Raw genomic sequence first — 26,443 nt, forward strand, 5'->3', positions numbered from 1 at the left:
TTAGAAATGGAGCTACGTCTAACCCATTGCTCCTACCAACAACAGAGCAAACTCTTCCTCTAGTTTCTGCCTTGCACTCTTTCAGATATCCTATTTTGTGCCATTTTTCTTCTCTTTAATACCATTCTATTTTGTTTTGTTTTTCAAGACAGGGTTTCTCGGAGCAGTCTTGGATGTCCTAGAACTTGCTCTGTAGATCAGGATGACTTCAACTCAAGAGATCTGCCTGCCTCCTGAGTGCTGAGATCAAAGTTGTGTGCCACCACCAACTGGCTTCAATGCCATTCTTGATGCTTGCTTATACAAATGTCTCCTGGTTGGAGAAGTTGACAATGAGGGAGAAAGCTCATACTGAGTTTTCTAAAGGTCAGTCTCAGGACAGACAATGATGATGCCTAATATTTATTTACAGCAGCCGTGTGTGCTAGGCGTGCGGTATCTTTGCATGAATAATCTCATTCCATCTTTCCAAGAGTTTCTAAAACAGGTTTGATCATTTTGCCTACTGTATACTGAAGACAAGCTGAAAGAATTGAGTAACTCACTCAATGTCATGTAGCTAGAAAGTGAAGCAAGGACTTGAACACAGGTCATTGAATGCTGAGTTCTCCCAGTCTCTTCAACTGCTCTTACCCATTCCCCTCCATGGATGGAGGGTCTGCCATTCTTACTAGCCCTGGCCTCCAGTGAAAAACCATATCTCACTGAGTACAGAAAGTAGAGGCCTGTGTCATGGTTCCTGTCTTTCCAAACTTTCCTGAGAGCTGGTGTTCAACCTTCCTCAAATTGTCTATATCATCTTGTCCCTTCCAATTCCATGGTTTTCTCTCTGCTTCAGGCCTTCATGAGTAGTCTAGGGAGATAGTCTTCTTGGGATTTTACTTTTCGAAATCATCAAAGCACCCCAAAACCTAGAGGATAAAATTTAGAAACCCTGTCACACTCACATTATGTTCTTGCTCATTGCCAAACTCCACACAATTCTCTTCAATGGGTTCTCTCCCACTCTTTCTTTCAATTACTTACCATCACTCAATTTGTATATGTGCATCCATCTATCTATCTATCTATCTATCTATCTATCTATCTATCTATCTATCTACCTATCTATCACTTATCAGTCCACAAGTATGTATCTGTCATATGTCACTTAACTGTGTGCCATCCATCCATCCATCCATCCATCCATCCATCCATCCATCATCTACCTAAACAATTTAAAGTGCATTTTGTTGGTTAACTTTGCCATACATACTTTGAGCAAAATGAATAAGTACAATTTAGAGACTAATTCATATATATGCATTGTTTCTCAAGGGCACTGGTCAGGTTCAACCTTCTTTCTAGAAAGTTCTCATTATTCTCCTCCGTGGATGGAGATATTACTTTTCTCACTAGCCCTGAAGAATCATCCACGCCTCATAACTTTGAGTTTTAATCTAACATCACAAACTAATATTGGCACATCCCAAAGTCCCAGGTCTAAATTAGACTCAAGTATATTATGCTTTGCCATTCGTAGCTCAGTGATTTCATGCAAGTGACTTAAAATCTGAATCTTTTTGATTCCAGAATTTATAGAAAACGCTACCGATTGTACGTCTTGACTAATGGTTAAACTTACTTTTATGTGGGTATCACCTTTGAAGCTGTACACCATAGTGATTAGGACTACCGTCTGTGGATCTGATAATCATAGGCTCAAACCTCAGAGCTGTGCCCCTCACTTGTGTGACCTTAGACTCTCAAGGACTCCTTTTCCCTGTTTGTGGAATAGAGACACTCGGGTCCTGCCTGTATGCTCTTGGGGAGTATCTTGTGCTGCCCCACCATCATGAACTCAGATCAGGATTTCCCAGTAGCCTGTGTGTGCAGTTGCTCAGAGCAGAAAAGGGGAAAGAAAGCGCTTGGAGGTAGAGCAGTGTTGAGAGGGGAGTGCAGGTGGGTTTACTCTATCCTCCCATCGCCTGTTGGGGGAGGGCATACTCGGCCTTATATGGAGGTGGGTGGCAATTTTTAGGAGTATCTCCTTCTATGGATTTCAGGAAATAAACTCTGGTCCTAGTGCTTGAACAGTAAACAGCTCTGTCATTCTGTTGGGCCCCAGGCCACTCTTCTAATCTGTCTCTGTCTGCCTAATTTAGGTGACCACAACCAATACCTGCCCCAGCCCCCCATTCCAGCCTTCCATGCCACCTTTCTCAGCCTCTTCCATAAGCCTCTCATCTCAGGTTCTAGTACCATCCTGCCCTCTCAGCCTCCCATCCCAGTGCCATGCTAGCCTCCTAGCCCAGCCTCCAATCCTCCTTTCTCCTCTCAGCTTTCTAGCTCAGGTGCGGGATGTTTGAATGAGCATCCTCCCTAGCCTCCTCTGAGAGGTCCCGCAGCCATTCCTACTTCTGGTCCCAGTCAGTGCTGCCTGCCACACATCTCTACCTTCACTATCAACAAAGGTTGATCACGGAAGTCCAGCGAGAAGGAGCGGGCTCTGGTATCCCGCTGTCCCCCGTAGATCGCTGTGCACTGGCCTCCAGGCGTGGTCACGACTCCCCGGGCCTCTCAAGGGTTAAGAGGAAAGCTTTGGGCTGACGTCGCTCTGGCCGAAGGTGGTTCCCCTAGCTGAGGGTGGGAGAGCCCGGCGGGCTGAAACCCGAGCTCTGTTTCAGCTGGAGCTTGGGGAGGTCCCGGCAAGAGCAGAGCCCGCTGCCCTGTTCTCGCCTAGGCATCCCTCCAGTCACTCCCCTCCAGTCACTCGGTACCGACACAGCAACGGGAAACGATGGAGCTAGACAGATGGGCGCAGTTGGGGCTGGTGTTCCTGCAGCTCCTTCTCATCTCATCGTTGCCAAGAGGTACTGTTAGTGACCAGGAGCCCTTTGCGGGGTCTGATGGGGAGCTGGACAGGTTGGGGTTGTTCCAGCGATAATCTGGGGTTTCTGGCTGGGAGCTGGATGCTCCCGTTGTCCGCTTTAAGAACAGGATGATATTCCTAATTGTGGGACTAAACTATGTCTAAGCTAAAGAAGAGAGCTCTTGTGCTATCTATCTATCTATCTATCTATCTATCTATCTATCTATCTATCTATCTATCTATCTATCTATCTTTTTTTTTAAAGGACCACATTCCCCTGGGAAGCCCATTCCCTGTGAGTTACTGGCTCTGATTTGCAAAGTCAAAGTTTCCTGGGAAAGTAGTCCCGCAGGGTTGAAGAACAGGGATTGGGTGGGCGTTTCTCCAATGAACCCTGCTTGATAAAGCTGTAAGGTGGGAACTCTTTAAAGCAGACCCCCAGTACAGGAGCTCTGCTCGCTCAGAAAATAGCACACATCCTGGGGAAACTTAGAAGAAATGGGCAGTCTGTTTCTGGGTGTACAGCGTTTGTTTTGAAAGAGTCCTGGCTCCTTTGTTTCCCACATGTCGCGTATTTGTCACCCACAGTTCATAGGGGATGGGCTCCTACGGGCACAAGAGAGATTGGGACATGACAGCACTTTAGGCATCCTCTTGACAGATTGCAGAGCCAAAGCCAGGCAATGACAGGTCTCAAAAGAGGATCTTAGTAGGCAGGGAGCAGGGACTTCTGTCTGTGTCTGTGTGTCTGTCTGTCTTGGGTGGCGGCAAGGGTGAGGTGTGAGGTGAATGAAGCCCTGCTGACGGGTTGGGGTGCAAGGAGGTGAAGCTAGAGGCTACAGGTGTGAGGTGTGGAGCGGGAGAGGTGAGGTGAAAGCAGAGAAGGTAACCTCCCAGATGAGCAAGCACAGCTGCGATTTGCCTGAGAGGGGTGACTTTGCTTAGGAGAAGGCAATCCCTTCCTGTAGCCTTTCTGTACTGGCTGGCAGTACCCTGTGTTTTGTACAAAAGGAGGGGTCTTTGCTCTAGCAGGTGGGTGGCAAGTGCCCAAGAAAGACATGAGAGTAGAGCACTGGCCTGCTGCAGAAAGAGAGACCACAGCCTTCAGAGGCGTCTCTTTGTGTCAACACAGAGAGTCTAGAAACATGAGACTTCCCTTCCCATGTTTGGTTAATAATTTCCATGTACAGAAGCCCGAGTGTGTTTAGCTAAATCTCCCTTAATGATTTACTGCCCCAATGGTGGGACAGTACTGGGGCTGGCTATATATCTCAGGGGCACAGAGCTTTGAAAATGGTTAGCTTGTCTCATCCAAATTTAACCTCACTGACATCTTGTGCAGCCTAGATAATGGATGAAGAAGGAAGGAGGATCCCTTTGAGGAGGGTTTATAATCCCAAAGCCTAAACACTTGGGATGACTTCAGGACTTTGCATTAAGATTCATCCTCACTTGAATGCAAATCCTCCCTTTGGTTATAAATCTCTAGGGTGTGCTGGGTGGACTACACCCACTCTAGAGGATCCTGCTTCCTCTCAGTTCCAGGGGGCAGTGTTTCAGACCCTCAGGGTGGCACGAGCTCGTTCCCCTGCTTAGCTTCTGTGCTGTGGTAAGTGAGACAGCGTCACTCTACACAACTAAGGAAACAGCTCAACTTGCCCAGGGGCTGAAAAACTCATTTATTGTTGACCTAAGAATCTCTTTTACCTTTTGCTATGGAAAAGCTCAGAGGAGGGTGTGAGGTGAGCTGTCAGCCAAGATGCTGACTGAACCAAATACTAGCTTTATGTGTTTAGCACGATTATCCATTGTGGAACTCAGGGCAGAAAACAGAATGGAGAAGGAAAATATTTCTTCCTGCAGGGAACAAGTCCACTCCCTGAGCCTGTCAAGAAAAGCTGGGAAGGACATTTCCTTTAATTACTTTTCTAAAAAGAGTATCTGGTATGTAAACACCCCGTGGGTTGATCCGGGAAGTTGTTGTTCATGGACATGTGATTCACATTGGAGGAGGAGAATCTAAACATGGGGCCAAGTGATAAACCTAACATAAACAGCATGTGAGGGGAAACCCAACTCCTCTGACTCCACCAGACTGCAGCAGCCCTGCCAGCGGGACTCTGCCTAAGAGGAAAACCTCACTGAAAATATGGGGCTCTGGGGAAATGAAATCTTAACACGGATCAGTTCACAAGTGTTGCTTCCAACAGACGTTAGCTTGTAGGGAATGAACACAAACCAACTAGAGAAGATAATTGGAAGCACAGACATTCAGCGAGCGGGAGCAGCCAGCTGAGACAGGGAATGTGAAGAATAAGCAAGGGAGAAGGTGTGGCCAGGAAAAAAAAAATTAGAGGTTCCTTATAACGGATCTGTTAACACATTCCAATGAGAGCTATGAAAATTGGTCTTCTGGCCAGGGTGGAGTTGTGTGAGGAGCATGAAGAGGGAGTTCCCCTAATATCTACTCTGAGGATGCCTGGTATCTCAACAGGAAAATAGCTTCATGGTGGATGCACTTCAGACACAGAACCTGGAGCCCCCTGAGCTGAATCTGAGCTGAAAGCCTCCTGCCTGAAGACTAGCTCTCAGATGGTACCATGAGGCACCATGCAAGCTTCCAAAAGACGGCCAGAGCCAGTAGTCCTACCAGCTATAACACCTGTGAACCACAGTGATAAGCATGATACAATAACCCTAAAGGTGCAGTAGTGGCACATATACATTGGTGGAAACCAAACGCTCTCTAATTAGACTTAAGATCCACTCAAAAAGAGGGAAAACATTGTCTGATTCCGTTTGCCATGGTAACTTTTCTATTGGTGTGATGAAATACAACGAGCAAGGGAGCTAACAGAAGAAACTGTTTAGTTGGATTTACAGTTCCAGAGGGTTAGAGATAATGATGGCAGAGCAAGGGCATGGAGGATAGTGGCTGGAGCAGTAGCTGAGAGCTCACATCTTGAACCAGGAGCAGCAGGCAGAGAGAGAAAACTGGAAATGGTGCTAGTCTTTTGTAAACTCAGAGCCCTCCCCTAGTGACATACCTCCTCCAACAAGGCCATACCTCTTTTCTTTCTGAAACAGTTCTACCAAGTGGGGACCAAATATTCAAATGTATGAGCCTTTGGGAGCCATTGTTATTATTCAAACCATCACAATGAGGTACAGTAAAATTCATTAACGTGGAAATTAAGATGTCTGTGGCCAGAGCTTACAGGAAGTAATTGGAAGTTAGTGTTTTATGAATACAGAGTTATGGTTTGATTTGATGACAAGATTTTGACATCAACCATGACCATGTGTTATCAACAATGTAAATATAGATGACAATGAGCTATGAGTGTATGTGAGAGAGAGATAGAGATAGAGAAAGCAGTTAATGAGTCATAAAAATAATAGTAATATGCTTTTTCTATAATTAAAAAAATACTTGGACATGGCCAGTGGCTTGTGCCTATAATCCTAGCACTTTGAAGGAGGCCTGCAAGTTTGAGGCTAGCCTAGGCTACATCTTGAGACCCCCCCTTTTCAATAAATAAATAAATAAATAAATAAATCTGGGTTGGCTAACAGAACTTTTTAAAGCATCTGCTCTGTATATGCATAACCCTTAGCTATGTTTTAACCCATGTTGGGCATGTGGGACTGTATTACCAGACAGAAGTAAGAATTGTCAAGGTTGAATGAGCTCAGACTCCAGGATTCTCAGAAATCTGAGAGCAGTAGGAGTGGGCCTCTCCCTATCTGCCTGTGTACCTGCTCTGGAACATGTAACCAAGCCAGCCCACGGAGGACCATGGGCACTGAGTCACATAGCATAACACCTGGAGTTCTCCATGCTAGTGAAGTATCTAGATAGTGCTAAGCCTTCAGCCAATGAGCTTCCCTTCCTGGAAATTCCTTCCTGCAAAAGCCATTTAATCCCTGGTTCACCCTGAATAAAGTGTATGCATTCACACCCACCATCAAATGAACCAGGATAAAATCAGAGAGCTGTTACATCAAGGATAGTGGCTGGGAAGGCCTTCAACTAAGTGCCTAAGACTCTCCAGGAAGGCCTTCTCCCCTCTAGCCCATGCGAGACACTCAGCCCTCACTCTCAATCAGACTGGATTCCATTTGTCCTGGGCTCCGCCTGTGCAGACACCATGTGAGGGGAAAGGTAGACCTTGGAACCCTGGTTCCAGACCTCCCTCTCCCAGCTGTACACCAGTGGCACCTAGGTACCCAGAGAGGAGACCTGGAACCACTGTGGACCGTGTTTCAGACCTTGCCCTGCTTCCAGCCAACAGCATGCTGGAGGTACCAGCCATCCCCATTCTCCCAGCAAACAGGCAGGATGAATTATGACAAACCCACATGTTTTATAGAACCCGGTCTTGTTTCTCTCTGTGACCTCCTTACACTTTGGTATAGTATTTATCTCTCATGAATGCTCCTTGTGCATGAAGGTGGTGGAAACTGAGAGCGAGGCTAGGTCATAAGCTGTGGATGAAGTAATTTGGAGCATAGAATCTCAGAAGTGGAAGTGTTACAGAGCATGTAAAGCCCTTGTAAATACTCAGAAGTCTTGGGGAGGCCTTTTAGTCCCTGGCATAGATTATGAGTCTGATTCAATCTTGCCTTCATCAACGATACACTAGAGAGACAGAATTGGCAGAGACCATGGTGTCTAAGGGACTTATGACTGGCCTTAAGTTAGAAAACTATTTCCATCTGCCCCATTAGGGGACAGAAGATTCCTGATACAAAAGAAAGATTATCTACCTGTATCCCCCTAGGCCAGCTCTAGACTGCATCTGACTAGACGTGTGTACATGTTGGGAAAGTGCCATTTCTGTGTTAAGTGAGGAAGGTTGTGATCTCTTCCTCAACATGGGGAAGAGACTGTAAGCCTCACTCCATGGATATTTTATAGTTACAAGCACCCAGCCTCCTCTTCTTCTCTTATGTTTTCAATGGAAGTGAAATGTAACATATTCCAGTTCCCAAATTCCAAAATAAAGAACTCAGAGGCAAGCTGGAACACCAGAAGCTACCAAGTCGGTGATGGAAAGCCCACCAGACTCCAAGCTTGGTCCCAGTTGAAGGAATTCTGTTTGTCAGTCAGCATTAAATCTGAGCTAAAGCTACAAATTTATAACAGAGAAAAAGAAGTATTTTTTTAAAGTATGAGAAGCTAAGCCTCATATCTGTAAACAGCAGCTCTCAAGAAAGTAGAGAATAGGAGCCTGATATAGCTGTCTCCTGAGAGGCTCTGCCAGTGCCTGACAAATTCAGAAGTGGATGCTCATAGCCATCCATTGGATGAAGCACAGAGTCCCCAATGAAGGAACTAGAGAAAGTACCCAAGGAGCTGAAGGGATTTGCAGCCTCCTAGGAGGAACAACAATATGAACTAACCAGTACCCCCAGAGCTCCCTGGGAGTAAACCACCAATCAAAGAAAACACATGGTCTAACTTGTGGCTCTAGCTGCATATGTAGCAGAGGATGGCCTAGTCCATCATCAATGGGAGGAGAGGCCCTTGGTCCTGTGAAGGTTCTATGCCCCAGTATAAGGGAATGCCAGGGCCAGGAAGTGGGAGTGGGTGTGTTGGGGAGCGGGGGGAGAGGATACGGGATTTTTGGAGGGGAAACTAGGAAAGGGGATAACATTTGAAATGTAAATAAAGAAAATATCTAATCAAAATTTTAAAAAAAGAAAGAAAGAAAGAAAAAGAAAGGTAGAAATTAAAGCTGGTCAAGACCCTATTCCACTCCTTTCCTTTTTCCAGGTGGTAATGACTTGTGAGATAGACTTAGCTCCTGTAGGTTGAGAATACAAGCTGCCCCCATCTTTTGTATTTCACCAACAGTGAAGAATTTGAAGGACTTGGGGTTCCACATCAAATTCTTCACTGTTGGTGAAAAACAAAAGATGGGGGCAACTCTGAAGGGCTTCTATCCTATTGTACTGCACATGAGGGATTTAATTATAAGTTTGGTTACCTAAACAACTGACCAAGTTTATGATGAGTGTGTGCTTTCTATATTTTTTCTCAGGCCTTGCATCAAACATGAGAAGAAATTGGAAAGTTCACATGTGGAGGAACTTAGGCAAAGTTGTCATCCTTGCCCAGATTGACTGTTGAATACAGATGGTCTATCTGCGTAAGGTGTGTACTGTAGTAGTTCACAACATTACCACCTAAGCAGTAGGTCCAATTGGACTAAATGATGAAGACCCTGATGCCTGACTATCCCTTTGAGGCTACAAGTTCTCAGCCTGTCCCAAATGAGGTCATCTGTTTACCTCTGTGGGAGGGGAATGTGGAGAAAACAGAGAAATCTGCTTCAGTGGAGACACGTGGATCCTGAGAGGAGCCATTCTGTAGAGCACACAGCTGCTAAACAGACTGAAAACCCAGCCAGTTTCAGGGAGTGCTGTCCAGTGTTGTGGATCCCACTCTGATTGGACATGGGACATGGCTTTGTCCCACGGTCAGTCTTTATAATCTGAATCATGTGTGTGTTTGCAGGGCAAGAGAATTGAGCATAAAACAGATTTCATGTGTGGCCCCAGCACTGTTTTCCTGTTTTCTTATGGGTTTATTCTGTCAGAATCATCAGTTGAACACTTGTAAGCCATGGGATAGGTGAAGCAGGTCTGTGAGCTTCTTTTCTTTTCTTATTTTGTCATAACATAATTGATGGATATTGCAAGAGATCCTTTTCCATTAATACCAGGATATCCTTACCCAAGTCATTTTAACCTGGAGAAAACTCAGTGCCTGCCAGACACCGTCAACCTGGGGTTGTGCCATATAGAGTGAAGACACCTATTTCTCTCACCCTTCAGCCTTGGGAGCCAAATACCTGCTTTGATGAGGTCATCTCCTCACCACTGTGGGAGGCGGATGTGGAGAAAACAAAGAAATCAGCTTTAACCCTACAGGCTTGCTGTTCTCATTGCTGCCCTCAGAGGTTCTGGCTGTCTCAGAGGGCTGGGTTAGTGGTTTGGCAGCAAGTGTCTACATAAGTAGACGTCTGGTCAGCTGGTTTTGTGATTGAAAAACCATGGCTACCGCTGTTGCCAAAATGCAGTGAGGAACATATTCAGCCAACTGCAGCTCACAGGGAGATTCAGTGATTTTCTTCATACCCCGAATGTTGGTTTGGGGGAAAAAAACAACCCAGCCCCTTAAATGCAAAACCCCTGAGTGGAGGAAAACATCTCAGGCCAATCTACTTCAATTGATCCAACTGTTTGAGGACTATTAGAAACTAAAATACTGGCTTTTTCAAGCCCACTCTCCCTTCTCATTACTTCAAAAGATTTCACTAAAGGTGCCCAGTGACCACCCCTCCCCCTTGACCATGAGATCCCTCTTCCAGAGTTAAAAATAAAACCATGGAATGTCTTAGGTGTCTTAGTACTTGGCACCTGAGCTTAGATTGTGGCTGGGAGCTTCGTTCTCATATTTCCAACATATCCTTGTCTTACCTGAGTTTAAAGGAAGATGTAGCTGTCAGCAAAGTATCTGTGTTCAGGTCTTCTTGGCCTGGCTTTCTGCCACTAGGGTGTGTACGGTTCTTTTCCAAATGGTGCCTAGAATCTCTTCTGGGAAAGCTTGGCTCCCTTGGCTCATGTGTCAGAACATAATACTAAGTGTCACAAGCCTTATAGAAATGCGACACAAACTTCAATAGACAAAAATGTTCAGATTGGTGACTGTGATGGATCACTAGACTCCACAATAAAGTTGGAATTATAGCAAGAGAAGAGTCTAGCATTTGTCTTTGTCACAAATAGCCTTCACTTGAGGAATTATTCCTGCCTCTTATGTTCATATTCATGTATCCGTTCAGCAATATTTAGCAAGAACCCATCAGGCACCAAGAATGTTTCTAGGTGCTGGGATACCATGATAAGTAAGACAAAGTCCTTTTCTTTAAGACTTTTGTAATGTGTTGAAAGAATTTCGGGTTCACTCTAGCAATTCCCTCACAAAGTGAGATTCATAATTTGCAAGACCAAGTTGATGTTTAATAACAAAAGAGAGACTCCAAGAGGCTATGATAAAATAAGTAAGGACATATAGAGATTAATTACATACAAAGTATGTTATAGATTTGCAGAGTTCAGCAACAAAGGAAGCCATCATTAGTATAGCACAAAGTTGTTTGGCCACAGAGCCTTCTTTGACATAATATCTCATACTCCTGGGTAGAGTTAGTGTTCCATAGAGTATAGTTGTAAAAACTTTAGTCTCTCACTCAAAAGGAATAGACCATTGAAGACTATCTTACCACTACAGAAGAAAGAGCAAAGGGGGCATTTTAAAGTCCAAACAAGTATAGGCTTCTTTATGTACTTTTTAATAAAAAGTACGGGCAGAATCTGATGTTGTTGCTACTAGTACTTGCTAAGATGTTGGAAGATTGCTACAGAAGATGATGCATCCATGGTCCTGTAAAAAAATCTGGCTAGCATTGAGCAGCATGCCATTCAAGTTGCTTTAAGCAATGTGACTGGCCTGGGATTGTTGGGCACTCTGGGGTGTGAATCTGATTAATGAATACTCACACTGATCTGATAGTTCTGAGGACTGAGAAGCCTTGTGACTTGCCTTCTCAACTAGATGCAGCTCCTCTTTAGGAACAACAGGAAAAAATCAAGCAACTTTTGAATTTTGGGGAGTCCAAACTGGGTCCAAGGTCTACACTGGCCACCACTACAAGATCCAACCCTCTTCTTTTCGTCCCCGGTCTCAAGTCATTTCCTCATCATTTCTGGACGAGTTGACACACAATGACAGATTTGTACAGCCCAGAAGTAGTGTGGCTGTTTGCACTTGGGACATATTCCATGGAGAGAGCACGTGCATCTCGGTGGTTCACTGAGCCTTTGTTTATTATTTCCGCGACCTTCTTTTTTCCCTTTACAAATATTGTTCTTGTTGTCATGCAACGTGTTTTCTGTCTTGGCCCTCACATTGCCTGCCTCCTCTCTCGGCCCAGACGTGTTTCAGATGCAATGACAACAGTGGCCGTGGGTGAGGAACAAAAGCAGCTGTTCTCATAAAAGGCATCTTGTCTGAGCAGACTCGGGAACACATGATCTTCTCAATAAGGAGTCAGCTCCCACTCACCATGTATATGAGGTTCATCTTTAATGTAGATGTCTTGGTATGAGTATATCATATTTATTTATACATGTACACAGAAGAATACAAGTATAGATTTGAATGCTTATATGTTCATGGATAGGTTATTGATATATATATATATATATATATATATATATATATATATATATATATAGTGTTATGATGTACAACACAAGTTAGGATCAAATCTCAGATCTGTCATCTATTTCCCTCTTGTTTTTACCTTTCTTGGGTGACTGTGGTGGTTTGAATGTGCTTGTCCCAGGGAGTGGTATTATTAAGAGGTATGGCCTTGTTGGAGTAGGTGTGTCATTGTGGGCATGGGCTTTAAGACCCTGATCCCAGCTGCCTGGAAGCCAGTCCTCTACTGTTTGCATTCAAAACAAGCTGTTGAACTCTCAGCTCCTGCTCTATGCCTGCCTGGGCATTGTCATGCTCCTGCCTTGATGATAATGGACTGAACCTCTGAACCTGTAAGCCAGTCCCAATTAAATGTTGTTACAAAAGGTGCCATGGTAATGGTATCTGTTCACAGCAGTAATACCCTAACTAAGACAGTGACCATATTCCCTTCTAATCTTCTAAGGATAATGATGGCCATAGTCTGAGCTGGTTAAAACTCTTAAATAAAACAAATTAAAGTAGTTAGCACATTTCGTGGTAGATAGGAAATATTCAGGAGATTAAAGTTCTCCTCCAACTCCTTTCTTTTAAAAATAATCACATATGGCATACATACTGACCCTTCTCACTCCCCACCTCCCCAACATGTCATCTTCCTCTCCACAAGTCTCCCTCTCATGCCCATGTAAATGTGTTTTATTTTGTGACCCGTGATTAACTAGGGCCATCTGTGTGACCACAGATTTGAATTATCCACCAGAGCCTGGTAAATTCAGCAGAGGGTAAACAGCTAAAGACAGCCATTTCCCTCTCTCAGAATCTCTTGACAGCCAATAGACTTATGAGGCCATCCTTAATTGATTGTTGGCAGTACTGGTTTTGTGAGCACTCAGTGTGTGTAACCAGACCTGCGCTTGTTAATGACAGTGACAATTGTACTGAGTCTAGAGAATGGTAGTTTCATGGCCCTTTGTCCTATTCAGTCTCATTTGCCTCAGGAGTATGAATTTCATGATGGAGAATAGACAAGGAGAAATCATAGGTTTTCCTCATCTATAGAGTATGGAACTTATATAGAGTATGATGAAGTGAGCATGGCTCACTTTCAGTCCTTAATTCCATTCTATTCAACTGTACCCCTGTCAGAAAAGAAAATTTCCCAAAGACTCAACATATATTTATCTTACAAAACTGTTCTCTTCCTTTGGTTTTGTCATCCATGCATTCCCCAGCCTAAATGTTTTTCATACTCAGTGCCTTAAGGTCTTTTTGAAATGAGGCCGATGGCAGGATTTTTCAGGGGCTCAGGAGACAGTGTTTAGCAGAAGTGATTCTGGGACAGTTATGTTGCAGTGCTAACACTGAGGTTCCTTTATAGTCTGAAGGGAGATGCTGCCGATGATTCTCCACCGCAGAGTAGCCAGACAACCGCAGTGAAAGGTTCCCTTCATTTTGTTCTACTTTGCAGAGCATAGGGAAATTACTATAGCAAGAGTGAGACTGCCTGAGTTGTCATGAACCCAGGGGTAAGGACTGATGGGACACACCATTGCAATTTCAAACCATCTCAGTTTTTTGTCACCCTGCACGTTACATTTATTACTAGCCAGCTTTCTATAGTACAAGGAGCACCTGGCTTCCACTGTCAGTGATGAAATTTGGCTATGAATCTGCAACCCTAACTCTGTGAGCCTTGGTAATGACATGATGACAAGGCATGTTCAACCTTTTGATATTGCAACACATTGTTATGATATACAAACTTCACCTCAAAAAACTAGTTCAGTATAGTTACTAAAAAAATACCAAAACATAATGCTTAAGTACATTTATGTTTTTGTGTTGGGCTCATTCATAGCTGTCTTTGGGTGGACTATGGGTTGGACATATCTGATTGAAGACCAAATACCTGGGTCTAGAGAAACCCAAATTGAATGTTAAAGGCACACTTTAAATTTCATCCTCTTTAACAAGGCCATTTGGATTCTTCAGCTGATATAAATCTTAGTGTATTTTATTGCCAAGTGTATTTGAGTGCATTATTCAATTGGTTTTAAGATTTCTTTTTATTACTTTTAATTATGTGTAGCTGTATGTCTGAGTATGGGTGTGTGCACTTGAGTAGAAATGCCCATAGAGGTCCCAAGTCTCAGATTCCCTGGAGCTGGAGTTATAGATGTTTGTAAATGGGTGCTGGAAATTGTCCTCTACAGGAACAGACAGTGCTCTTAACAACTAAGCCATCTCTCTAACCTTCAACATTTCCCCCCCTGTAACCAATGTCAATAAAAAGGAAGAAAATCTGTTCATCTTATATTCTCAAATTCAAAATATCCCAGAAGTGTGCTATCAAGGTCTTCTGACCACAGTTGATGAGGATAAAGGCAAATGAGGGGTTTCTCCAAGATTGTAGGTTTCGAGTTCTCCTTGGCTGTGGATGAGGAATTTCCATGTCTAAAGAGAGGCAGCAGGATGTGATGTATGCCCTATTAAAAGCTACATGAATGAGAGGCACTATGGTTTGTATGTGTGCCCCAGTTTTATATGTAGAGAAGTTAACCCCCAACTTCATATGTTAAGTAGAGATGGGACCTTTGGAAGGTGATGGGGTCTATTAATGGATGGATTAGCCTTTGGGTTTTGGAGACAGTGACTTTGTTATATATAAGGGAATTTCCTCTAGTTTGCTTGCACTGTCTCAGTCTCCTCTACCATGTTATTTAGAAAGGAGCCCTTCATCAGAAGCTGGGAAATTCCCAGTCATATGGTCTTAGACTTCCCAGTGTCCAGAAACATGAGCTAAATAAAGCTATAGTCTATAAATTATCCAGTGTTGTGTGTTTTATTACAGGAACCAAAAAAAAAAATCAGACTGAGACAGGAAGCATTAGAAGAGAGAGAAGACCTAAAGGGAGGTGGGAAGAACCAAGAGTGGTACAGAGAGACTTGAAGAAATTGCTTGCAATGTTGTGTATGTGTGGACTTGGAGGACCTGTTTCCCCACACTCTTCCTTCTCTGTGATTTAAACAAAGCTATTATTCAAAAGAGAAAAATTACACAGATAAGAATGGCAAGGTCTGAAAATTATGCAATTCTTCTTCCAAAGTCCTTTATGGCTATTGTCACCTATGAGTGCAATGACACCTTTGTGGCTTTGGAGAAAGGCTATGGTGCCAAAGACCAGCTTTGGTACAGGAGGGTAAATTGAGGAAGGCAGCTGATGAAGGATGAGTGTTGAGAGCAGCTGACACAAGTGGATCCAGATACCTACAGGGGCTGAAGAAGCAGTTAGAAAAGGGAAAGGAAGAAAATTCGCACATACATACACTCACACACACACACACTGCACATACACACATATATACACACATACACTGAGTAGATAAAACAAAAGGCAGAGTCCAATAATTTCATATACACAAATGTATACATGCATACATACATACATACATACATACATACATACATAACTACAGACAGACGTATACACATTCACACATAGAATGGTTAGAGCAAAGCTCCAGCAAGCAGGGTGTAAGCATTTTGCATATACATACATAAATACACACAAGCTCCAACACAGACCCAGACAAGCTTTATATATACATGGGTAGAAGGAACTATGTTCCAGATCCCATGCACACAAACCTTATACACACACATACATACACATAGTTGATGGATGGAAGGACAATGCTCCAGCCCTACACACTTTATTCTTCCTTCCATTGCTTATATTTCTAGCAAAATCTTCCAAGCAGTCTAAAATTACAGTGTGATTATGTTTTAGTTTTCTTCTAGTAAATGATTATGAAAAAAAACTAGTATGTTCTCTAATACAATAAAAACATTACATAGTACAGGTAAAAAGAAAACAAATTGTTCCCCAAAACCCATGTACATTCATAATTCAGCAACTAGTTATAGATTAACAATGTGTAAGCAAGCAAGGGAGTTTTCTCAGCCAGTTTCTTCTACCAGCAGGCAACAATTTATGGTTACAAGGAAAGAAGTAATTATTTAATTATTTATCTTTAAAAATAATCTGGTAAAAATCTTAAAAGAATCACAAATCTAAACTTTTATATAAAAACCAGTCCCATCTACTTTACACCCTCAAAATGCATATCTATTCATTAGCAATTCTTACTAAATCATATCAGGAAGCTAAGGGCAAAATGGGTATAAGAAGTCAATCATCCCCAGTCCAGCCTCAGTAAGAGTCACGTCAGCCAGTGCCGCCATTGTTCTTGTTCCCTGATCACAAACAGTCCCTAGCTTAACTAATAAGAGTGCGCCTTTCTGAACTTTAAATTGTATCCTAAGACTTTCTACATCAGATCCAGTAGTAAAAACATCTCAGTCTAGCTTCACTAACAACCTTATTTTCCCAAATGTTTTCTAAGGGTGGTGGTCATTGCTGACAATTGACATCTCTAAATTCCTCTCTAAGGTGGGGATAGAGTCAATCATTAATCTGCAGCAGCAGCAATGCCTGAAGGGGATCAAGGATTGTTACTGTGAGTGCCAGAGATACTGCCTAGTGAGGGACTGGAAGCCTCTCTGGAGTTTTCATACAATTCTTAGATGAAGAGGGATGTGAGGTAGCAAGCAGAGCAGAACTCTGCAATAGCATAAAGTCTTCAGGACACATGGCCCTCGGGGCTGTGCCACACCAAGGCTCACCCATGTAGCTGTGGTGGTACAGTGGCGAGCAATCCATGAGTTCTAAGGCCATTGTTCATTCCCCCTGCATGGCCCTCAGCACTGTGGTAAGATATACTGCCTATGGTTGTCTATCAGCACAAAAGAGGAACAGATTCAGTGGATGTGGGATCTAGAATGTAGGGTCCTCTCAAGATTCTCTTTGTTAAGGAGTCAGGACATCATCCTGGATTTTTAGGCTAGTGGGAGGGGAGACCCCATATAAGTCTAACTTCTCATGGACTGGAGGACGCTGGTTGAAGCAGCACGATAGAGATGCAGTTCTGAAAGGAGGGTTTGTTTGGTCTGAAAGGCAGAAATCTAGATTCTATCTCTAGTGATGTTAATAGAATGGGTCTCAATTGGGATCCAGACATCCAAGGGTTTTCAGCACAGGTGTTGGTGTGAATGAGAAGAGTGCTGTCTGATGCATACAGACAGGGTCTCAGCTCTGCTAAATACTGTGTACCTTTGGCCAAGGTACTTGACCTTTTGTTGTCTCAATTTCTTCATCCATAAAATGTGAGCTTATTATGTCACTGAGAATGAATTAACACGTGGAAGCACGAGGTAAGCAGTATGCACATATGCACATAAGCAGTATGTGCCCAGCTCAGAACAAGCTCCAATATATGTTAAGGCTGTTGCTGCCATTCAGAATCAGGAATAATGTCTGTGGGCCAGACCAGCATATTGGTTAAGCACTTTGACTCTAGAAACAGGCTACCTGTATTTGAACTCTATCTCTGATATTTATTACTTGTGTGACTCCAGGTTCACATCTATAAGATGGGGTGTTTCTTCTAGAGTCTTACACTGTCACCATCACCTTCAACTGCAGTGACATTCATATGAGTGGATTGTTTTTAGGGCTAAATGAGCTAATAGGTGAGTGACTTAAAACTGGGTCAGGTCTAAATGGTACTATCATCTCACACCCATCATTTATAGCGCCATCAGAGTATAACCGTACCTTCCCTGAGCTTGCTTGTTATTTGAAGCAAAGCTCTCTTGTATGAATCACTTACTGATATGACCCAGAGCATAATTGCTGACCTTTATCCTGCAAATAATATGCAGAGCATTTCCTGAGTCCTTTGGGTTCTCTCTTCCAGCCATGAAGTACTATCAATACCCATACTGCACAGAGGAGGGAACTGAGACACAAGAAAGTTGATGATATATCCAAAGCCACATTCTAACAGATGGAGCCAAGAGTAAAATTTGGTACTCTGAGTTTTAGCTGTTTCTATGTTCACCAATAGTGCTGATGCTTTCTTCTTAAAATTTATTTTGATTCATTTTTGTGTTTATATGTGAGTGGTATGTATGCTTCTGTATATGTGTGCATGTGTATGGTTACATATGTATGAGTATGCGTTTGGTACAGAAGTTGACTTCAGAAGTCTTCCTTGATCACTCCTGATCGATGGAGATTTTATTTATTGAGGTAGAGATTCTTTTTGACCCTGAAACTTATTGATCTGGATAATCTAGCTAGTCAACTCGCCCTAGGGATCCCGTCTCTGCCTTCCAAGGGTAGGGATTGCAGATGTGCTGCTATGTAGGGGTTGAGGATTAGAACTCTGATCCTCACAGTTGTATGCCAAACACTTTATCTACTGATTTCTCTCCCCGACTCATTGCTTTCTTCTTAAATGGTAAAGTCAGAGGTTTAGACTCTGGGGAACCAATTTACCATATTGGTAAGACACTAAGAGTGAGGTTCTCATCTGTCTGCCTAAAAGATGTACACCATGAGCCATCTACTTACTGTCTGTTTCATTACCCATTAAATGAAGCAAACAACACTCACTTTAAATGGTGGTTCTGTGGACTGGACCAATGAGCTGGTGAGTTTCGTGGACTGAGAGCCAGCCACGATGTGTGGTGTGACTTAAACGGGGATTGAAGCAGAGCTGTGACATGGAGCTGTGTGTCAGTAAAGTGAAGAGGAAAGAAGAAGAAAAGCAAGTGATAAACTTAATTCTCACTCCCCTTCCCTTCCCAATGATGCACAACTCCAAATATTAGATTTCTAAAGAATTCACTCAACGTCATGGTATGCGCAGTGAGGTAATGAAGGACTTGGCTTTGTAGCTGTCATTATCTGACTAGCAAAAGGGGAGCTGTGAGAGAGGACGCCTGAGTCATGTGAGATTCATCAGTGTAGGACTGGGGACTGCTGGGGGAGACAGAATTCTCAAGTCTCCAGAGGAGTGATGGAGTCACCCAAGGCCAGGAAATGTTCTGTCTATGGGGCCTAGAGTCGTATTCTTCTGCCCTGGCTCCAGCTGTTAACCAGACCTTCCAGCAGGGAAGAAGGTTGTGTAGTGTGAAGAAGCAGTAAAGGCAGCCGGACAGCTGTGGAGAGGTGCGGTGAGCAGCGGTGAGTGAGGGGCTCCAGCAGCTTAACTGTTATCTCCCTGTTTCCTGCACCTTCCCTTCCATTTTGTCTCAGAAGATTCATAAATGAAATAGAGTTTAAGGAAGAAGTCTCAGAAGTTTTCATCACATGAGACTAGATGGGATGGCTATGGAGGCTTTGGTGTACTCAGAAGCAATCTCTGAGAGTTAGAAGACAGCATATGGAGGTCCCAGCATGCTGTAGGTAACAGTGGCTTTCCTTGACATCTTCTGGGGTGGTCCTGACCAGCACCTGTGTTGTAACAAATGATGTGCTACTTCAACAGAGTATGGGACAGAAAGATTCTTGTTTTCACTCAGAGTCCCCAATCTTCAGACCAACCTCAATGGCCATCATATCCACTTATGTCTTCAATAGCATTGAAAACTTTGTGTTTTAAGATTCTACTAAGGGGGCATAATTCCCCTCTGCCTCTCTGCATTTGTAAGTACAATCTGCTGAAGGAATTGTTTCTGTATCTAACCAGGGCCAGATAACGCTAAAGCAAACTGCTAGGACATTCCAGGACAGCGGAAGTGAATGCAGAATAGCAACGATGACAATGATGACAGCATCCAACTGTCTTTCCTGTCTCGCTCATTTGTTTCTCCATATGCATGGATGTGGGCGCTGGGCTGACTGAGCAGCCTTGTCTAGGTTGCCTTGGCATTCTCTTAATAAGTCAGAGCTAAGATGATAAGCGACTCCTGGTATTGGTTAGCTCTTTTTTTTAAAGGGGGCATAGAAGAACTCTTGTGCATATAGGATAATTATGCAGCAATTTCTAATGGCCATTGACTATTCTTTGTCAAAAGAAAGACCTTAGGGTAGAAATAAAGAAGTTTCTGAAACACAGTCTGTCATCAATTTCAAGAGGTCGGAGGACTCAGCAGTACACAAGGTTAATAATGATATGTGGATATAGATGTGTCCTGTGAAAGTGTGACAGGAGAGATGGTCACCAAAATGTTGAGGCTATTTCTGAATATTAAGTTTTATTCACAATTTTCTTCAGTCCTCAAAGCTTTCACAGATATCCCTCTCATAGTTCTTTTGTACTGAAACATGTACTATTTTTTCTGGGAAAAAGAATGTGAGATGTGTACATCACAGGAAGTGAACCAAATATGAAAAACGGACTGGGTGATAATTAGTGGGTTGTTACAAGGGGATGTTCTCAGTGAAGGACTACATGCAGGCATGGATGACCAATCTCTACAACTGCTTTTGAATCTTATTATGAACTTAAAATGGCTCTAAAAATGAAATCGTAAACAGCATTTTGGATCAGTGGTAGTGACAGTATGCTATGGTATGCTTACAAACAGGAGCCTAGCATGGCTGCCCTCTAAGAGGCCCAACAAGCAGATGAAAGAGTCATATGCAGATACTCACACCCAACCAATGGAGAGAAGCCAGGAACCCCTGGGGTTGAATTAGGGAAAAGCTGGAAGAAGGTGAGGAGGAGGGTGACCCTATAGGAAGACCAGCAGTCTTAACTAACACTGAGACACCAACCAGGCAGCATACATGAGCTGGTCTGAGGCCCCGGATGCATACAGTAGAGGACTGCCTGGTCTGCCTCAGTGAGAGAAGATGCACCTCAAGAGACTTGAGGCCCCAGGGAGTGGGGAGGTCTGGTGGGTGAGGATGGGGGGGTGGGGACATTCTCTTGGAGAGAGGGGCTGGGGGAGAGGAAGAATGGGATGACGAAGAGCCAGAGGGAGGACCAGAAGGAATGACTGGAGAGTAAAAATTATTAAATATAATAATAATAATGATAATAATAATAATACATGTTAAGAAAGTATTTTGTAATGAAAAATTATTCTACCCAAATGAAAAAGTAGGTAATGAATTCACATGCAGAGAACCCAGAAGCAGAGGCAAGCACAAGGACCAGTTTTAATCCTCAGCATGAATGGATAAAGCCAGGCATGGCTATGCGTGCTTCTCACCCCAGCACCAAGGAAGGCAGAGAGTGAAGGCATCTCCAGAGCTTTCGGGCCAGTTAGCGTAGACAATGTTCTAGTGAGAGCCTCTGTCTCAAGGCAATAGATGGTGAGTGATAGGTCAAGACACCTGATATTTTCCTCTGGCTTCCATGTGCGGGCACATGAGCCCTCATACCCACACACTTCTGTGTATGCACCACGCATGCACACCCCAACCACCACATAAACATACCTGCAGCTTTGAGAAGATTATTTTGAAATGTGGGGAAGATACAAAGTAGAGTTGGCCTGGTCCCTGGAGCTTCTCTCCCCATTAGTAGCAGCTTGTTTGGCTTCTGCCAGCCCTGGACCTTTTTTTTTTTTTTTTTTTTTGCTTTTTAGAATGAATTTCCTAGAAAAGGTACTTGGTGTTTTTCTGTGCTTCCATAAATAAGGTAACTAAGGACTTCCAGGAAATGATTCTGCCTGAAAAGAAAACATTGCCTAAGAATACAGAAGTGCTTTCAAAGCTATGGAAATACTAGTGTCCTTAGGATATAGAGAACGCACCCTAAATATCTTCTGCTCTTGTTGTTTCTGTTGGTCTCAGGTTCTGAAACTGGCCCTTATCATCATCCTGAAACTCCTTAGAATCGAACAGCTGAAGTTCAGCCAGCATTGTACTCTTCCAACAAATGTAATTCTAACAGATGGAGAAAAATCCCAAGACACTGCCCTTGTCTGCATCTTACACCTTCAGACCTCCTTAGCTGGTCAGCTCAAGCCACCATAAGATGTTTCGTCTGTCTCCTTACTTGTTTATGATTTCATTTGTTTTCAATTATGTGGGTTTTTTCCTGTGCGTGTGCACACACGCATACGCACACGCACTGGCACACACAGGAGCACATGTCTGCACACAAGGACATGTGCATATGTGTGTAGAAGCTGAGTGAGGCACTGGATCTCCTGGAGCTAGAGTCACAAGTGGTTGTGAGTCCTTCAGCATAGTGTTAGGAACCTAATTCATGTCCTATGCAAGAGTAGCAAGTGCTCTTAACTGATGAGCCGTCAGCTATCGGCTTATGTTTTTATGAGTCTGTTTCAGAGGCCACATTGCTACATGTTTCAATCTGAGAGAAGAAGGGCCATAGACTTAGACCATGAGAAAAAGACCTTTAAAAGTGGCCTCTATCTATCACATCCTATGTGCCTGGGAATGGTCTCATCTTTACAAATAGATCAGTTTCTTTCTATGGTTTTATTTAAATCACCCAGCCCATTTTATTGAAAGGACCTTTCGTGACTATTTATTTTCACAAGTTTCTCCTATGACAGTTTACAATCCTGTGGGGTCATCTGAACAACATCTACTACTCCTCTATTAAACTGTGATCTCCTTGAGGTCAGGAACGGGATGTGTTGTTCTCTGTCTTATTCAGCAGTTAGCCTCCTTCCTGGGACATATCTGACACTCAATGATTGCTTATTGAATGACAGAGTTAATCCTTCAGTTCACCCATGCTTTGGTACTGAGCCTAGTGGGGAAGTGAGGCACAGAGTGGTCATGTGACTCGCTGAGGGTTAGTCTGTCTCTGAGTGGATCCAGTGAATTAATTCCTTATTGATTTGCCAACAGATGACTACAAACTTAGCAACTTCCAATAGCCCACATTAGTCATTTTCTACTTTTGGAAGTCAGCTAAACCTAAAATGAATCTTAGGCAAAATCAGGGTATTAGGTCCATTGCTTTCTCCTTTCTAGTTTCTAGAAATCCTTCCTCCCACATGGCCCCGTCCTCTATTTTCAAAGACCCTCATGTAAGCTCTACCAGTGCCCCTCCTTTTCAGACCCTCACCCTCTGTTGTCCTTCCTACACCCTTGTTATGGTTATGCTGCTCACACCCTGACAATCCAGACCCTTCTCCCATCCCAGGATTCTTAAATAAGTTGTGTCTGCAAAATCCCTTCTGCCAGATTCCCCTGGGGTCATTCTCTGTGACCAAGATGGCTCTATTAATAGAACGGGCTAGCAGGGCAGAGCTGGGCTTGCTCACAGAAGTAAAGACATGCTAGTGAAATTACTTCAGGGAATTAATTCTTAGATAAAATGGAGGCATCCAGGCTGGAAATGAACCACTCTGCTGTTTGGAGAATAGGATGCAGCAGCTACCAAAATAGGACAAACCTTATTTAGCCTTCCATGTCGAAATACAAAGTCTTAGAAATTAATTTTACAAACTTGCAAATTAGTCACTGTGCAGTGACCCACCTCAAGGAGTTATCGGGATCTAGAAGTTTTTGGAAACCTGGGAGGAGAGGATGCTCTAGGGTGGAGAGATGGAGAACGTTAAGACATGAATCCACACCTTGGAAGCACAATTCTGTTCAGAAAGTACAAAAATAAACCCATGCTGCTGGCAAGGCAGGGTAGTATTGAAGGAAGATTGTTCTAAGAACTTCCCCATGGGGAAGAGCATGTCCCAGCTTTGATAGCATCCAGCAGAGCAAGCTGACTCTCCTGACTCAGAGCTCCAAGCTGGATCCTGTGGATTTGAATAGTGATTTGAAAAGTGTGGATTTGAATGCTAGTTCTAGAGACTGATGAGCTGCAATCAAGGCTTGCTTCCTCCTCACTGCCTATGAGCCTGGCTGGCTGCTGTGACTGAGTTAGCTGCAGTTCCTAGTGGTTTGGGTTGATAAACTAGGACAGCCACCCTGACATTGTATCCATGGAGATTGGTTCAAGGACCCTTGTGGTTCTGCAAAGTCCATGCAAGACTTTCAAGTCTCTCGTATACAGTTACTGTCTTTGTGCAGCACTGAGCACACTCTACTGAAAACTTTATAGCATTTCTAGCTAATCAGACCTACTAAAGCTTATCACCATATAAGCAGTTGTTATTGTGTTTAGGTAATGATTTTATTTATTTATTTATTTATTATTTATTTATTTATTTTTTATTTTTGGTTTTTCAAGGCAGGGTTTCTCTGCATAGCCCTGGCTGTCCTGGAACTCACTTTTTAGACCAGGCTGGCCTCAAACTCAGAAATCTGCCTGCCTCTGCCTCCCAAGTGCTGGGATTAAAGGCATGCGCCACCACGTCCGGCTCAATTTTATTTTTTTATTAGCTTTTTCCTCCTTTGCTTTTGTTTAATAGGACATCACTTGAAAAGACAAAAGGATAACCCTACCAGGCAGCCTGACTGCCCCTGGCTTCATCGAACCCTAACATTCCAGATCTACATTACAGAATTCAAGATCATTTACTGAAAAAGGAATGTAAAAAAAATGTAAAATGACACCCTCAATAGAACACAACAAAACCTATTTTCAAAAAGTCTATATAAATGTTTAATATAGTTTCTTTTTAATTAGAAAATTTGACTGGAAGGTGTTTGAATCTGGGAATGGTGAACCTGTAGATAAAGAGGGCTGGCTGTAATGAAAACAGAAAGAATAAAAACATCTCTAAATGCTGAAAGACACCCCATAGGCTGCGGTGTGTGATAGAGGCAGCAGAGTAGGATGCTTGTGCAATGTGCTCTGATGAGACCAGGGAGGCCCGCTGTTCAGGTGTGACACAGAGCTAGGACAGAGGCTGTGGGAAGAGCAAGGAGGAAGGACCTGCAATGGGCAAGAGCTTGGGGAGGGGAGTTGTCAGGGAAACAGAGAAGATGAGAAATAGTGGCAAAATAAAGACCACATTGGGAAGGAGAATGGGAAGGGGGAAGGGAAGGGGAAAGGAAAGGGGGAGAAGCAGGCTCCATCACTCTGCGAACCACTGCAGAGCTTTTTGTATTGGCCTCTTGACTTCTATTTGTGTTTCTTATCTTCTTTTCCATTTGACAATGGATTCTTTTCATCACATACAATATTTTCTGACTACAGTTTCCCCTCCCTCTTCTCCTCCCAGTTCCTCTCCGCTCCCCCTCCCCTCCAGATCCAATCCCCTTTCGTCTCTCTTTAGAAAGGGACGAGCTTCTAAGAGGTAACAACCAAACATAACAAAATAAAATATAACAAGATAAAACTAAAACCGTCATTTTAAAACCTGGACAAGGCAACCCAGTAGGAGGAAAAGAGTCCCAAGAGCTGTCAGAAGAGTCAGAGCTCCACTTGTTCACACACTCATAAAGATACTAAACTGAAAGCTACAATGTATATTCAGAGTACTTGGTACAGCCCTGTCTTGGCCCGGTGCTTGTGCTTCAGTCTCTGTGAGTTCATAAGAACCTTGCTTAATTGACACAGTGGGCCTTGTTCTCCTGGTGCCCTCCATCCTTTTGGATCTTAACTCTTTCTACCTCCTCTTCTGCAGGGTTCCTCTGAACTCTGAGGGAGGGATTTGATGGAGACATTCTATTTAGGGCTGTGTGCTCCAAGGACTCTCTTCATGTAATGTCTGGCCATGGGGTCTCTGCATCTGTTCCTATTTACTGTGAAAACTTCACTATCAAAAGGGAAACTTCTCTGATGATGACTGAAGAAGGCATTGATCTATGAATACAGCAGAATATAATTAGGGGTCAATTTATTGATTTTTTTTCAGACCAGTAGTATTTGGTTTTACATTAGGTTTCTGGCCTATCTAATTTCTGGTTCTTGCTCAAACAGTGTTGGGTATGGGTCAGTCTTGTGGAGTAGGCTTTAAAGTCAAATCAGACATTGGTTTGCTACTCCCACAAGTTTCGTGCCACTGTTGCCCTGGTATATCTTGGAGTCAGGACAGATTGTAGGTCAAAGATTTTGTGGTTGTGTTATGTTTCTCTTTTGGTATTCTTTCACATACCGAAGACATTAGAGTGTAGGGGTGAAGGATCTGGTTTGACTTCTCCATGGTCAAAGAGTTGAGCTAATGTTGGCCTCACCAATGGGGTCCTTGCTGTCAGTTTGTGTCAAGCAACCAATTGTTTTAGCAACAGCCTCAGTTGTTTGGGGAGTTCCATGGGACCAACCCCCTTAGCCAACAACTCAATGCAACCCAGTCCCAGTACTACAGACTTGTCTGGTGATAAGAGATGGCCAGTTGGGATTCTATATCCTCAATTATTAGGAGACTTTATTAGGGTCACCTTCATATATTTAGGTAGTTTTCATTATGCAAGGTTTCCATACAACCCCAAAATTCTCCTCAATTGAAGCTGTCTCTCTCCACATTCCCTCCTTCAAATGTATTTCCTCCCTGACACTCCTGTTTTTGTCCCCACTCACTCTGGGTCTACCCATGAAATCTATTCTATTTTCCCCTCCCAGGGAGATTCATG

At 43.3% G+C, this 26,443-nt stretch overlaps 1 protein-coding gene across 2 annotated transcripts in view; it reads left to right on the forward strand.

The window, feature by feature from the left end:
* The first annotated feature begins 2,526 nt into the window (after positions 1–2,526).
* Pamr1 (peptidase domain containing associated with muscle regeneration 1) overlaps positions 2,527–26,443 on the forward strand; it is a 93,103-nt gene continuing 69,186 nt past the window's right edge. Inside the window, exon 1 of one of the 2 annotated variants that reach the window (XR_001781792.2) lies at positions 2,527–2,852. Coding sequence is in view for 1 of the 2 variants with exons in the window: in NM_173749.4 (NP_776110.3) it covers positions 2,780–2,852 (73 nt within the window). In the remaining variant the exon portion in view is untranslated. The remainder of the gene's footprint in view (positions 2,853–26,443) is intronic. The other variant, NM_173749.4, reaches the window with a different exon arrangement.

This window comes from Mus musculus, chromosome 2, assembly GCF_000001635.26.
Source record: "Mus musculus strain C57BL/6J chromosome 2, GRCm38.p6 C57BL/6J".
Taxonomy (NCBI): Eukaryota; Metazoa; Chordata; class Mammalia; order Rodentia; family Muridae; genus Mus; species Mus musculus.